The following is a 16,083-nucleotide window of genomic DNA, read 5'->3' as shown; positions in this document are numbered from 1 at the left end:
GTAGCACACAATTTACTGAAAATTTCTTCCATACATGTGACACCTCCTTGGTTTTCTTGGCAGCATAAGTCTCGGGAATACACTCCAGTCCCGCCAAATTCATGAGATTGGGACAGCTCTCCCACCCTAAACTGCATTTTTTGTGGGTGCTGTGTAATTTGTTACCCTGTTACAAGTGCCAAGAAATAACAGACAGTAAACTGCATACAATTAAAGGAATTATATTTATGAATCTTAACTAAAGAGTTAGTAAAGAAAAGAATGAAAAAAACAAAAAGGACCCATTATAATTGAACAGTCAAACGTGCACAAGTTGGAGCTCAACTCTCCCCAAAATTCATATTCACCAATCCTCAATCGGTCTTGGCTCCATCAAATCATGACCCCCCCCACCGACATGAATCCTGTGACCAGTTCTCTTCAGTGTCTTCTCTCTTCATCTCCCACTGAACAAAGGACCCAGCTCAAATTCCAAAGCATCCATTATCTCTAACCGTAACTCAAACACTGCTTCTACAGAAAGACCATTACGTTAGCTTGAGTTACATTATCCCATGCTTTCTATTGGTTGCTAATGTGAGTGAATGATATCTAAATGATGGTCTAGGGTTGAGGGGCTGAATGGTCCACTGTTAATTCACAGTAGACCTGCATCTTGAGGCAGAGTTATCATTGCTGTTTGAACAATAGGTACTGGTAATGCGATTTCAGTAACTATTCCATGACATCCTGGTCTCGTCCATCAAACCTAGCCCAGTTTGTAAATTTGACACCTCCCTCCCCTTTCTTGATCTTTCTGTCTCCATCTCTAGAGACGGCTTATCTACTGATATCTACTATAAGCCTACAGACTCTCACAGCTACCTGGACTATTCCTCTTCCCACCCTGTCTCTTGCAAAAAGGCTATCCCTTTATCACAATTCCTCCGCCTCTGCTGCATCTGCTCTCAGGGTGAGGCTTTTCATTCCAGGACGAAGGAGGTGCCTTCCTTTTTTAAACAAAGGGGCTTCTCTTCTTCCACCATCATCTCTGCTCTCAAATGCATCTCTCCCATTTCCCACACATCTGCCCTCACCCCATCCGCTCACCACCTCACTCGGGATAGGGCTCCCCTTCTCCTCACCTACCACCCCACCAGCCTCCGGGTCCAACATATAATTCTCCGTAACTTCCACCACCTCCAAAGGGATCCCACTACCGAGCACATCTTTCCCTCCCCCCTCTTTCTGCTTTCCGCAGGGATTGCTCCGTATGCGACTCCCTTGTCCATTCGTCGTTCCCCCCATCCCTTCCCACCGATCTCCCTCCTGGCACTTATCCTTGTAAGCGGAACAAGTGCTACACCTGCCCTTACACTTCCTCCCTCTCCACCATTCAGGGCCCCAGACGGTCCTTCCAGGTGAGGCGACACTTCACTTGTGAATTGGCTGTTGTGATATACTGTGTCTGGTGCTCCCGGTGTGGCCTTTTATATATTGGTGAGACCCAACGCAGACTGGGAGACCGTTTCGCTGAACCCCTACGCTCGGTCCGTCAGAGAAAACAGGATCTCCCAGTGGCCACACATTTTAATTCCATGTCCCATTCCCATTCTGATATGTCTATCCATGGCCTCCTCTACTGTCAAGATGAAGCCACACTCGGGTTGGAGGAACCTCCAACCTGTTGGCATGAATATTGACTTCTCTAACTTCTGTTAATGCCCCTCCTCCCCTTCCTATCCCATCCCTGATATATTTAGTTCCCCCCCTTCGCTCTTTCTGCCCATCACTCTGCCTGTTCTCCATCTTCCTCTGGTGCTCCCCTCCCCCTTTCTTTCTCCCAAGGTCTGGCGTCCCATGATCCTTTCCCTTCTCCAGCTCTGTATCCCTAATGCCAATCACCTTTCCAGCTCTCAGCTTCATCCCACCCCCTCTGGTCTTCTCCAATCATTTTGCATTTTCCCCTCCCCCTCCTACTTTCAAATCTCTTACTATCTTTCCTTTCAATTAGTCCTGATGAAGGGTCTCGGCCCGAAACGTCAACAGTGTTTCTCCTTATAGATGCTGCCTGGCCTGCTGTGTTCCACTAGCATTTTGTGTGTGTTGCTTGTAAATTTGACAATGCTTTCTCAGGCTCATAAACTTTTGAGTCAGGCATGCAATCTACTGATAATTTCCTCCACACACAATCCATTACTGCTTGAGTTATGCCTTTTTTCTTGGCTACCATTTACAGTGAGGAATATAAGGTAACAAATGTGCAAGAAATTGAAGAAATGTAAGAATGGGGTACTTTGGATTTGCTGACAGAGATTGAGTAGTAACAGCATAAAGGATAGAGGGAAAGAATTTCTGAAATGTGTTCAGGAGTGTTTTATAAGAAGGTTTCTCAACCAACACAAAATACTTAATTTAAATGTGAAATTTAATTAAAATTAATTTAATCAGAATTCTAAAATATTGAATATGGTGATGGGGAATGAAATGAAGCAAGTGTCAACAGGTAACAGAGGTTATAGTGTTGTAAGGTTCACAACAGCACTATGAAAGGCTAAGAGACTATGTAAAGTAAAAGTGCTTAAGAGAATGACATACTTATTTGAAAATGCAAAAGGCTGCAGAAAATTGAAATCAGAAATTGGCAGATGTTGATGAGTCATTAAGGACAAGATGGTTAGGATACGATCCAGATGCATTCCCACTTGGACGGTCAAAGCCAGAGACTGGTGATGTGATGTCAAAAGAGTAAGAGGAAACAGTAAAAATAGTGATGTGTGGAAGAAATCAGATATAAAAAGATCAAAATACAAGTGAGAAAGGAAATTAGGAAGCCAAGAAAGGGTGAAAATTGGATCTTTCTCTGGTTGGCTGACTGTGGATACCATGAGGGCCACTTCACCTTGGACTAGAAAGAAGTGAAATTTCTTCACTCAGGGTGATGAACTTTGAATTTTGTACTTCAGAGAACCATGGAGTGACGGTCATTGAGATCATTCTAAACACAGATCAACAGAGCTTTCACCCCATCTGACAATTAAAGGAAATACCCCTTATTCTGAGACAGGTGTCTGCTTCTTGACATCGCAGCCAATAGAAATGTCTACTTTGTTGAGTTCTGTAAGAATGGGATCATCTCTCGTTCTCAAACTGCTGAGGATAGAAGCCTGGTCGACTAATATAAAATATATATTTCTAAAAGTGAGTGGCCAGAGAGATAATGGATATTTTTGTACACAAACTTCAGAAAATAATTGGAGGGAATGAAGTATATTGATTACTGAACTTTATAAATGGATGCACACATCATAAAAGTGAGGAGGTGATGTTGAATCTTTATGAAACTCAAATTTGGTGTAATTAGGTTATTCCATACATTTCTAATGACTATTATAAAAAGAATTGATAGCAAAGAGAAGGTACAGAAAAATTTTTGAAGTGTGTTGCCATGTAAGGAAAATTTAAGCTATGTGAATAGATTGGAGGAGTTGAGGTTATTCTTGAAGCAGAGAATAGCGAGATGTGTTAATTTCACAAATGCTCAGACAAAGTGAATTAAGGAGTCTTTCTTTTGCTGGAAGGATTGAGAAGAAGAAGAGAACTTGAATTGAAGGTAATGAATAAAAGAGCTAGGGTGACAGAGGGGTAAACATTTTGAAATTTGAAATTCATTGCCAAGAGTGATGAAAGCAAAATTTGTTTCTCTCAGAAGAAAAATACATTGATATTTGAGAGGGGTAAAAATTGCATTGACAAAAGGCTGGGGAATGGGAATGGGACTGACTAGATTGCTTTTGTCTTTCTTTGTTATCTAGTCTTTTTCCATGCTGCAATAATTCTGTGCTTATCATTCTTAGTTCTTCTGCATGTTATCACTGTCTCTGCTTTTCTCTTGATCTCTGCAGTGTGGAGCAGATGAAGCCCGTTTCGGCATCTGGGCTACTGATTGACTGGTTTGAGTTGCTGGACCCTGAAGTCATATCCTGTTGTCCTGAACAACAGCAGAAGCTCCTGTTTGCTGACCATAAGGTAAAGATTAGTAAGGTATCGTGAGGGTTGAGGTGAATATTGCATGTGTCTGAACTCTGGAATGGACAAGTAGCTTTTATCCTTCTTAGTCACTGATGGATTGAGTGTTAGCTCAGTTTTCTGCATCTTGCTCACAAGTTAAGAGCATGTGCTCCAAACTCCTGAGTATGTCAAATACTAAAATTGAGTCAGATTACACAACAAAATTATATAGATATGAGTAACACAAACAAAATGCTGTAAGAACACTCAGCATGTCAGGCAATATCTATGGAAAGTTCATAAACAGTTGATATTTGGGGCCGAGACCCTTCGTCAGGACTGGAAATGATGGGGAAGAAGCCAGAATAAGAAGGTGGGAGGAGCAGAAGGAGTACAAGATAGATGGTGATAGGTGAAGCCAGGTGATTGGTTGGAGAGGGATGAAATGAGAAGCTGGGAGGTGATAGGTGGAAAAGATAAAGGGCTGGTGAAGAAAGAATCTGATAGGAGAGGAGAATGGGCCATGGAAGAAGGGAAAGGGTAGGGGCACCATGGGGAGGTGATAGACAGGGAAGGACAAGAGAGGAGTTAAGAGGGGAGCCAAAGTCAGAGTGAAAGAAGGGGGAGGGGGGGACAATCCACCAGAAATGAGAGAAATTGATGTTCATGCCATCAGGTTGGGGGCCATCTATGTAGAATATGAGGTGTTGCTCCTCCAACCTCAGAGTGGCCTCATCATGACACTAGAAGAGTATGGGAATGGTGATTGAAATTAAAATGGTTGTCATTGGGAAATCCTGTTTGTTGTGGATGGAGTGAAGATTCTCAATAAAGCGGTGCCCCAGTCTATGTTGGGTCTCACCAATGTAGAGGAGGCCACATTAGGAGCATCAGATACAGTAGAAGACCCCAACAGATTTGCAGGTGAAGTGTTACCTCACCTGAAAAGATTATTTGAGGTCCTGAATGGAAGTGAGGGAGGAGGTGAAGGAGCAGGTGTAGCATTTCTTTCACTTGCAGGAAAAAAGTGCCAGGAGGAAGATTAGTAGGGAGGGATAAATGGACAAGGGAATCACGGAGGGAGCCATCCCTACAAAAAGTGGGAAGTGGAGTGAAGGTAAAGATGTATTTGGTGGTAGATTCCTTTGAAGATGGCTGAAGTTTCAAAAAATGATATGCTGGATGCGGAGGCTCATGGGGTGGTAGGTAAGAAAAAACATAGCTCTGTCCTTATTAAGGCAGTGAGAAGATGGAGTGAGGGCAGATGTCTGGGAAATGGAGGTGATGCGGGTGAGGGCAACATCAGTGGTGGAGGAAGGGAAACCCCGTTATTTGAAGTAGGAGGACATCTCTGATGTTCTACAAATGAAAGCCTCATTCTGGGAACAGGTGTGGCAGAGGCAAAGGAACTGTAAAAAGGAATAGCATTTTTTTCAGGAGACAGTGGGAAGGGTATAATCAAGATAGCCTTGGGAATCGGTAGGTTTATAAAAGATGTCGATAAACAATTTGTTCCCTGACATGGAGACAGATTGAGAAAGGGGAGAGAGGTTTCAGAAATGGAACAAGTGAATTTAAGGGCAGGGTGGAAGTTGAAGACAAAGTTGATAAAATTAACAACTCAGCATAGATGTATGACGCAGCACCAGTGCAGTCATCAGTGTAGCACAGAAAGAGTTGGGTAGCGTTACCAGTGAAGGCTTAGAAGATGGATTGTTCCACATAGCCAACGAAAAGGCAGGCTTAGCTGGGGCCCTTGCAGATACCCATGGCTACTCCTTGGAGCCAAAAGAGAAATTGTTGAATGTGAGGATCATTTCCACTGGATGGGCGTAGGTGGTGGTGGAGAGAAACTGGTTGGATCTGCTGTTCATAAAGAAGCAGAGAGCTTTAAGTCCTTCTTGAGTGAGGATAGAAGTACAAAGGGTCTGGACATCCCTGGAGAAAATGAGGCAATCAGGGCCAGGGATTTCAAAGTTGTTGAAGAAATCGACAGCATGTGAAGTGTCATGAATATACACGGGAAGGGACTGAACCAAGTAGAATAACATGGAGTTCAGGTATGCAGACATGAGTTCAGTTGGGCGGGAGCAGGCAGAACCAGTAGAACTACCCAAACAGACTGGTTTGTGAATCTTGGCTATGAGGTAGAAATGAGCAGTGTGGGATAAGGAACCATGAGGTTTGTAACAGTGGATGGGAGATCATGGTTGATGAGGTGGTGATGGTGCGGAGACAATACCTTGTTGGGCCTGAGTAGGCTATTCCTCTTTCTTCTTCATCCCTTATATTTTCCACCTGTCACCTCCTAGTTTCTCACTTCATCCCCCTTCTCCCACCAACCTGGCTTCACCTAAAACCTTCCAGCTTATACTCCTTCTCCTTACCCCACCTTCTTATTCTGGTTTCTTCACCCTTCCTCTCCAGTCCTGATGAAGTGTCTCAGCCCGAAACGTCGACTGTTTATTCCTTTCCATAGATGCTGCTTGACCTGCTGAGTTTCTCCAGTATTTTGAATGTGTTTCTCAAGATTTTCAGCATCTGCAGAACCTTGTGTTTATTATATAAGAATGACGTGCTTTGAAAAAATCAACAATTTAATAACTGCTGTATGTTGATTTCATAAGCTAGAGCGATGTGGGTAGCATTTATTTTCCTTGAGAAGGCATTGGTGGCCTGTGCCATTTTGCTCCGCCAATGCAAAACATTCATTGATACAACTAATTGGGATACCAGGTTCCCTGATAGTGCACTTAAGAGTCTTGCTGCATCTTTGGGAGTCACTTAGGTCAATCTAGGTAAGAACTGCATCTTTCCCTGTCTGAAGATCTAGCTAAACCACATAACTCTTCAGAACACTGCTAGTTTTATACCCATTTTACTAATTCATTCCAGATTACTTTATAAATTTAGGTTTCCTACGTGCCATAGTAGGATTTGAATGTCTCTGTGGATCCTTATCCCAATTTCTAAATTGCTGGTGCAGGAGCATGATCTTTGTGTTACCAAACCCTTGATTTGGTTCTGTAAGAGCAGAGAGAGAAAGTGACATAAGCAGTTTATTTCTGAAGTCAGTGTGGTTTTCTTTACACAGAAACTGCTTTCTTTGATGGGGGAAAAATTAGAGGAAAAAAGTCTTAAAGTAAGTACATGGCCATTTAATAAGGTAATCAAAAATACTTGTTCACACTCCGGGAGTAGTAATGTATTATCCTCCCTCCTTAGATCCTGTGAATGGTGGTGACAACTGACATGTTCAGGGCCAAACCATTTAAAAGATAAGAGTATGAAGAGATACCTATCAGTGAGTGGGGTTGAGATACACAGTGGTCAAGATGCAATTAAATGTGAAGTTAGTATGAGAGGTTAAATAGTCTTTTCTGTTTATTTTTTTATTTTAAAAAAGTGATTCTACTTTGTGTACACTTAGCTAATCAGAAATAAATGTGTTTGGGTGATGGATTAAAGATCATTGTTTAAGTCAATACCACTTTAAAATTCTGATCTTGCTCAGTCTTGATTAGGCATAGAGGATGCAGGTGATTCCTTTTTTTGGGATCTTTGTACGTTAATTAGAATGAGTTCTTGTGTCCAGACCACAGATCAGCAAGGATCGCAGCTGCTTTCGTTCCGACCCTATCTTCTAGCTGTTCTCATTCACCAGTCAAACTGGACGACACTGCATCAGTGCATCAGCACTCTACTGAGTAACCAAGAGGGGCTCAGGTAAGCTGCAAACCAACAGCAAATGCATGCAGCACTCAGCAATAAGGTAGCAGGCAGTTTGGCTCCCTAACATTTCAAGCAATTAAAAGTGAGGTCTCATTACACTGGGAATGAATTTGTGAAATTCTAACCTGTGCACCTGCTCGCCAATGGCCAGTTTGCATTACAGCAGAACTACTCAGCTCTAGACCTCCTTACACCCTTAGTCCAAACTCTGGTGCAGAGGTGAATTTCAGAGGTGAGATCAGATTGACTGTTTTCGACTTTATGGTGGCATTTGTCTGTATGAAACATCAAGGAGCCTTGGTAAAACTGGGTAATGGACATCAAGGAAAAAGCATAACTCTAGAGTAAATAATGTATTGCAAAACATTTGCTGCTGTTAGAGGTCTATTATCCCAATCCTGGGACATCACTTCAGGAGTTTCTGAGGACTGTCTGAGGCCCAATTATATTCAGCTGCTTCATTCGTGATCCATCTTTCATTGTAAGATTAGGAGTGTAGAAGAGATTGTCAACTGATTACACAATTGCACAACAGTATCAAATGTTTGTAATTATTAATTAATTAAAATCATTATAGTAGGCCAAATCTAGATGCAACTAAACCAAGAGAATATATGTTAAATGATGAGGGTGTAACCTTATCTCTTTCAAACACGCATCTATCTATCTCTCCCATGCCCCATTCATTCTCTCCTCCCTCCCCCTCTTTTTCTCCCTCGTTCCCTTTCTTTCTCTCTTTCCCTCCCTTTCTTTCTCTCTTTCTCCCCCCTCTCCCAATCCCCCATCACCACCTTCACCCCCTCATCCCTCAGTCCCTTTCCCTTTCTTTTTTCCCCTCCCTTTCTTTCTCTTTCTCTCTTTACCTCTACCTCCAGCCCCATCATCTGGTAATCACTGTCCAATCTCCTTATTTTATTTGCAGGCTTGACCCTACAGCAACCCTAGATTTTCTCTGGGCCTGTGTGGACATTCCAAGGATCTGGCAAGGACGTGACCAAAGAACCCCACAGGTAGCGTTGCAAATCAAATGGCGCAGTTGAACTACCAGTTGCTCAGTTATTGAGATGATTCAATTTGTAATGGGCTTTGGATTTCTGTGGCAAAAAATTTCCTTGAATACCTTGATAACTGGAGGAAATGCTTATATTTTTAGTTAATTAAGTAGGCCATGCCAATATGTAACAAAGCTAACAGAATAACTAATGACTGGAAAGCAACATTTTGGACACAAAACTGCTACGCAGTGACCTTTCCCAACATGGGTGTAACTTCTCACCAATTTGTGGCATAATTTACTTGGCACTTTGTGCCTGCTCCACCAGCTGATCTATCTTAGTGTCCTTTTCCTACGCAATATTGCCTGCTGATGTCTATTTTGAATGAATTCAGTGACAGAGCCTCCATCCACTGGGGTAGAGAATTTCAAAAATTCACCACTCTCACCTATAAAGAACTTTCACCTCATCTTGCTCGTCAGTGGCATACTTTCCATATGGAAACTGTGGCCCTGGTTCCAGATTCCTCAGAGGAAACATTCTCCTTGCACCCACTTAGCCGAAACATTTTAGGACTTTAAAGATTCAATGATATCTCCTCTCATTCTTCAAATTCAAAATAATATAGACCTAGTTTACTGAATCATTCCTCATCAGACTTGCCTGCTGAAGTTTTGTTGAAACAGTCTCAATAGGCAGAATACCATTTTTCAGATAAGGAGACCAAAGCCAAGCACAATACTCCAGGTGTAAATTCAAGGCCCTGTATAATTGCATTTGGACATCTTTTGTGGGAGAGGTAGGGGGGATAGGTTCTCACTACCTATTAAATGCTCCCAATGGTGTACATCTCAAATAGTCTTTGACAGCCAAGTCCAGCTCTTGGCCTTTCTGTGTGGCTAGCAACTAAGCCTGGTGGTACTGTTTCTACTGGCCAGAAGAGGGGCAAAAACAGGTTGCTGGTGTATTTAAACCAGTCGCTTCAGGCAGATGGGGCTCGCAGCTGTGGTTGGTAGCTCACCTGGGAGAAGGAAGACTGATCTCATGGGGAGAGCTTCAAGAGTAAACCACAGGGAAAAGTCCAGAGCAGTAGATCTTAAGGCAGTGCTATGTTGTTGACTGACAACACTTGTAATGCCACCGCTGCCAAACTGTATCAATCTCTGCCATTCCTTTAGATTCATCAGCTGCATAGAGAGGGGGAGCCGGCTCTATGGGGAGCATCTTGCTCTACATATCGTACTGCCCTGGATTGCCTGCTGTCTTGCATATCACATAGTCAATTAGATGTTATGTACATGCAGCCTTGTAAAAGTATCAGCAGCGATAGAACCTGGAGTCTGGTTTTGCTGTTAACAAAGCACTATTTTATTAGTAACTATGTAATATAGTAACTTAAACCAGGTAAATCAAGGGTTAACAGTGTTATGCATATATAGGTGTAAATATAGTTCCCAAACTACTTCAAGCTTAGGTGGTACGAAAAGTTCAGTTCAATTCTCAAGTTAATTAATGCAAGATACAGGTGGCCCCTGTTTCTCGAACGTTTGCTTTACGACAGCTCGCTGTTACGAAAGACCTACATTAGTACCTGTTTTCTCTAACTAAAGAGGATTTTCACTTTTACGAAAAAAAGACACCTGCTTTATATGTGTGTTTACCCTGAGAAAGACTACCATGATTGTGAGGCCTTGTGCGAGCAGTTATGTGTGCATGCGTGTACGTACCGATTTTTTTTTTCTCTCCAAATCGATTTTGGCTCACTGTCTTCCCGAGTTTGATAAGTGAGACTACACCATACATACAATATTTCTACTTTATATAGGTTGTATATTTATCATATCGTTCCTGCTTTTATTATATGTTCGTGTTTTTTAGGTTTTATGTGTTATTTGGTTTGACTTGACAGGTTATTTTTTGGGTCTGGGAACGCTCAAAAATTTTCCCATATAAGTTAATGGTAATTGCTTCTTCACCTTATGACATTTTGGCTTACAAACAGTTTCATAGGAACGCTCTACCTTCAGATAGCGGGGGAAACCTGTTTTTGTAATCCAAAGGCGAATGTTGTGAGAAGGCAATTACGTCGATATTCCACAGATTCCACAACAGCAACACAAAATAACAAAAACAGTAGGTTTTATCTCCGAAGTTGTTCCACTCCACACACGAAGTATCACCAATAGTGATCTTCAACGAATATCCTTTCAACACAAGTGGTACCACACCTGAACTCAGCTACGGGTCGTCCCAAAGTGGTGGCCACAGGATACTCAAACAGAATCCATTTATGGATTATTACCAACAGTAGCTTATCACAAAGGGGACCATCTTCAAGGGAACCACCACCCAGGTAAGGGTCGACACACTGGTAGATTCCGCAAGGTTGCCCCAATCACACACAACGTGATAGCCACTTATCCAGTTCCACAACATACGAAATAACTCCAACAGTGATTTGCCACAGGGGTGCCTTTTTCAGTGAAATACCACACCCAGACAAGGGTAAACACACATGTATTATTCACAAAGGTTTTCCCCTCACCAGAGAATAACTAAGTGACAATCACACTTTCGTATTTGAGTGGAATCAAATTCATTCTCACAGGCTACTTAGAGAGATCCCCCTCTGGATCGATCTCAACTCTCCTCTTTTGGGCTACTGAAAGTTTATACCAGCAACCAACTCACTGATGTCTTCCATTGACTGAATCCATCTTGATTCTAACTGTGTCTTTCTGTGTGTGATTCTGTATCCTTGTATATTCAAAACAAGCTGCAGAGAAACCATAACATTCGTTGTCCATCAAATAACCCCCCTCTACCCCTCTAACCCTCTACCCCTCTATCCCTCCCCCTTCCTAAGCAACTCTGCAGTCAGCTGAAATCCAGGTGTCCAAAAGTCAGTTTCATTCTCCCGGTGTTTTAAAGTGACAGTCCACAGGAAAAATTAACCCTGGGGGTACATAATGTAGGACACAATATGCATGGTTGACCCCGACTAATGAAGGGCTTCAGACATCTTTTGAATTTAAATCCTTTTGTGATAAAGGCCAACTTACCATTCACTTTCTGTATTTCCTAATGCATCTACATGTCAATTTTCAACATCTTGTGTACAAGGAAAACCAAAGCTCTTGTGTTACCTGATTACACTTTTAAGATATATCCTGTTTGTCTGCCTTTTGCAGCGAAGTGGATGACCTTGTATTTTTATCTATTATATTCCATCTCCATGTTCTCACTTCGTCACTTTTTTTAGGCTAGGATTTTAAGAGAAATGAAATCGAGATTATTGTAGAGCAAGATCTAGCTAGTATTCAACCAGCTAGAGTGCCTTCCTAAATGACAAGTGGTAGTACAAGCATACAGTTATGTGCAAAAGTTTTAGGCACATAAAAAAATTCTTTAAAGCAAAAATGCTTTCAAAATAATGAAACAAAGTTTCTAAATATCAAAAAGTTTACTATAAAGAGTAGTAAACAGTTTTTAAAAATAGAGCTCAATCAAATCAATATTCGGTGTGACTACCCACCCTTTGCCATTAAAACTATCAGTTCTCTTAAACACCCTCACGAGTTGTCTTAAACATCTGCGGTGCCTAAGAGCATAGCTGATGTTTCGTGCTGAGCCCTTCCTCAGGACAGGTCTGGCCTGGTCTGCTGAGCTCCTCCAGCATTTTGTGTGGTTGCTTGGATTTCCAGTCTCTGCAGATCCTCTTTTGCACAGTACTGTATAGGCTTTATTCCAAAGGAGTTGGCAATTAGAACAAGGCAAGTTTTCATACAGTTGTGCGGGCCTTGGTGAGACCATACCAAGAGTGCAGGCACAATTTTGATCCCCTTATCTATGAAAGGATATGGTAACATTGGGAGTAGTCCAAAGGAGAGTCACCAGGATAGTGCTACCAAAAGATGCAAAACAGGTTAGATCTGTATTCTTTGTAGTTTTGAATATTGAGAGTTATCTTATGCGAGATCCTAAGGGATGTGACAGCATGAATGTCAAGATGTTTCTTCTAATGGGACATCTTAAAAGAAGGGGGCACAATTTCAACATAAGGGGCAAATAATTTAATTCCACATTTTGTCGAAGGGATTGAATCTCTACAATTCCCTTCTCTAAAGGGTTATAGAAACTAAATTATTAGGAGTGCTTAAAGTGAAGGTAGTTAGTTCTATGAAAGATCAGGAGCTTGAGGGCTATCGGGATCAGGTGGAGGAGAGGGAATAAGGCTTGGGGTATATCAGCTATGATCATATTGAATGACCGTGCAGGGTCCAGGCATCCAGTGGCCTACTCCTGCTCCTCTTGTGTTCCTTAAGTGCTTTTCCTTACTGTTGTCCAACTTGTTGTCCCAGTAGGTGCAGAGAATGAATGTGACAATGATGTTGAATGTAAAAGTATACCTTTATACTGTTCTGTCATTTAGTGAAAATACAGCTGTTCTTATCAAATATAATCTGCACTAAGTAGACCTCCCTAAATATCGATCCAGTAAAAATCTAGTCAGATATCAACTATACAACTAAATGATAGAATATAGTCAGTTGCAGTATGTTGGTAGTTTCTACTCTCTGACTGAACTGTAACCCAAAGAAGGGCATTAATCTTACTGATTCAACGTTGCTGTACATACCGGAGTGACTCGACCAACCAGTATTATAAGGAAGAATGCAAGTTAATAGAACTACAAGTAACACGCTAGAGGTGTCAAACTGAAAAGAAAAACTTAAGTTTGAAAGTCAAAAGTGCAGGTGGTGGAAATCTGAAACACTCATCAGTTCAGGTAACACTGTGAAATGAGAAATGGAGTTAACACTTCAGGTTGAAGATTTTATTTTGGTTCGGCCTGAATTGTTGACTGGTTTGAGCTAATTCTGTCTTTATTTCCACATTAAGCTGTACAGCCAATGAAAGACATTTAAGGTATAATCACTGCTGCAGTGTAGGAAATGCGAGAGTCAGTTTGCATTTGGCAAACTCAGTCAGAAACAAACTCACTCCTCCAATGGCCACCTGGCAATGTATTGCTATCTAGGTTGGGAATGTAGCTACTGGGTGTTTCCTTTGTCTTTGTAGAAACATACTAAGGAGTATGTCCTGTGTCTGAAGAAGAGTGAGCTTATCAGCCTGGTGGATATTGTCCTGTTGGAGTCTGAAGCCAAGATCTGCATTGGGACTCACAATAAGAAACCCGCTGATGATATTACGGGCACCCTCATCCGATCTCGAATCCCCCTGTTGCTCAATTGTTGCCATGGTGATTTGGATAACATCAAGAAAGTGACAGATTATCTAATCAGTTGCATCAAACAAAGGGGTGAAAGGTAAAAAGAAACTATCTTTTTTATGTTCTAGTGCATAAGAATTAGTGCTTCATCTGGTAAAATGTTTTTGAAATTAGACTTAATTTATCAGGAGCAACATATGATAACTTGGTTTATTTTTGTTTTTTGATGCACAAGGTGATAAGGCACAAAAATAGCTCTGAATGTACAGAACATTTTCTATATAGTAAGGATAATATATTCTCATTTTCCAAATGCTAGACACACACCAAGGATAGTTAGACTGCTCTGTGTGAAAGGTGTGAAAGTTATGCCGAACCTGTTCTATATATTGTTTACTAAGAGGCTTGTGCTTTGATAGCACCAAGTTTTTCTTTCTACTGTTTTCTGCTTAACCAAGGTCTGATGGCCACTTTCCCTATTGAGTTTCTCATGGGCTGGCAGTAAAGCGTGCTGCAGCAGACTTTGATAAACCAGCAACTAGGAAGGATTTGGTTTATCCTCGGGTATGACTGACTGTGTTGGAATTGCCAGCATTGCATTTCACACAGTCAGCTCCTTTCCCCACACAAATCAATATAATCACAGCCACCCCAATTCCCAACTATCCACAGACCCTTCCTGCATAGCACTCTGACAGTGCTGTAACCTAATCCTTGAGGATCCAGATGTTAGCCCTTAGATTTGTTCAACTCAAACCCGTCATTGCTTTTCTGCAAAAGTGTAGCCAATGGAGGCAAGGCCTTTGAACTAATATAATGTGCAATATATTTTCTATTGTGGATGTCAAATTGGGTGAATCTCATGCACAGAAAACAACTTAGTGTTGTGCGCTTGCTTAACGGATAACATGGTCCTCCAGCCTTGACTCTGAAGAATTTCATAGGCTGTCAGGTCTTAGAGAATAAATTACCAGCATCCATTGGGGCAATCATATGAAGGTGGATTACGGGTTGGGATCAATAAATGTTGTTAATTGTAATTGTAATTGGACTTTATTCTGAAGAATTGTCAATTTACAAGCTTAAAGGAGACATTACTTTTTCAAAGGATTATCATGTCTATGTGGATTTAAATGATAGCTGTGATGGATGAATACAGTAGAATCCAGATAATTGGTACAGCCACTTATTTGGGTCAACTCTTTAAGAACAAAAACTAATGGAGAAAATAGCTAGGATTCTCTTTGTTTATTTGAGGCATTATGCCGCTCCATTGGGATAGGAGACTGTTACCGAACAGCTATCAGTGACAAAAGCCATTGCATTTTCAACACAAGTACCATATTGTATTATTTCTAAATTTGGAATTGCTGCTCTATTATTGCAAGGATAATGTTATGTGTGTAGTTGTGGCATGTAGGTGAATTTTGCTCATCCCCAGAAGAGCACAAAACAATCAAGTTATTCACTTGTTAATTTTGGACTTAGCAAACTTTTGTAGTCTTCATCTCTGACTTTCGCAAGTTCTGTTGAAAAATCCCCAATTGCAGTTTGCTCTCTCTTTTCATGGGTTCTATCTAACTGTTGATTGTTTATAACCTTTGCTCTTCTGACTTCCACTGATTTTTTAAAATTTTGTAATTTAATTGAAGAATTTGTTGTTGAACCCTGTATTAATTTATAATCATAATCCCTTGTAAATGTGCATCACAAACTTACTTCTATATTCAAGTACACCATCACTGTCCTTGACAAATATGCCAGGCAGTGTAGATACATGTTTGAACCTAGGTTGAATTTCAAAGCTTGTGCCTGTGCTGTTACCAAGAAGCCTATTTGCACATCTGGAGATTCGCCTCTCTTTCTGCCAATCTCAGATTGTCATCAGCTGAAATGGATATCCATGCTTTTGATACCTCTCTACTATTCCACAATGTCTCTCTTGCCTGCGCCCTCTCGCCCCGTGCCCCCTCGCCACATCTTCCCCCCTCCTCCTCCTGTCCCCTTTCCCACCCTGACTCTTCCTGCCCCCACACTTCCTGCCCACCACCACCACCACTCTTCCCTGCTCACTTCTTCCCCCCCCCCCCCGCACCCTCTCTAAAATTTCCACATCCTTCCTGTTTAAAAAAT

General features: G+C 41.5%; 1 protein-coding gene across 3 annotated transcripts in view; it reads left to right on the top strand.

The window, feature by feature from the left end:
* Positions 1 to 16,083, top strand: part of ints1 (integrator complex subunit 1) — a 201,781-nt gene that overhangs the window by 151,039 nt on the left and 34,659 nt on the right. For all 3 annotated transcript variants that reach the window (XM_059979779.1, XM_059979778.1, XM_059979780.1), the window contains exons 35-38: positions 3,885 to 4,008; positions 7,586 to 7,716; positions 8,645 to 8,732; positions 13,800 to 14,047. In XM_059979779.1, the coding sequence (XP_059835762.1) occupies positions 3,885 to 4,008; positions 7,586 to 7,716; positions 8,645 to 8,732; positions 13,800 to 14,047 (591 nt within the window). The remainder of the gene's footprint in view (positions 1 to 3,884; positions 4,009 to 7,585; positions 7,717 to 8,644; positions 8,733 to 13,799; positions 14,048 to 16,083) is intronic.

This window comes from Hypanus sabinus, chromosome 9, assembly GCF_030144855.1.
Source record: "Hypanus sabinus isolate sHypSab1 chromosome 9, sHypSab1.hap1, whole genome shotgun sequence".
NCBI lineage: Eukaryota > Metazoa > Chordata > Chondrichthyes > Myliobatiformes > Dasyatidae > Hypanus > Hypanus sabinus.
This window is presented reverse-complemented; position numbering and strand designations above follow the sequence as displayed.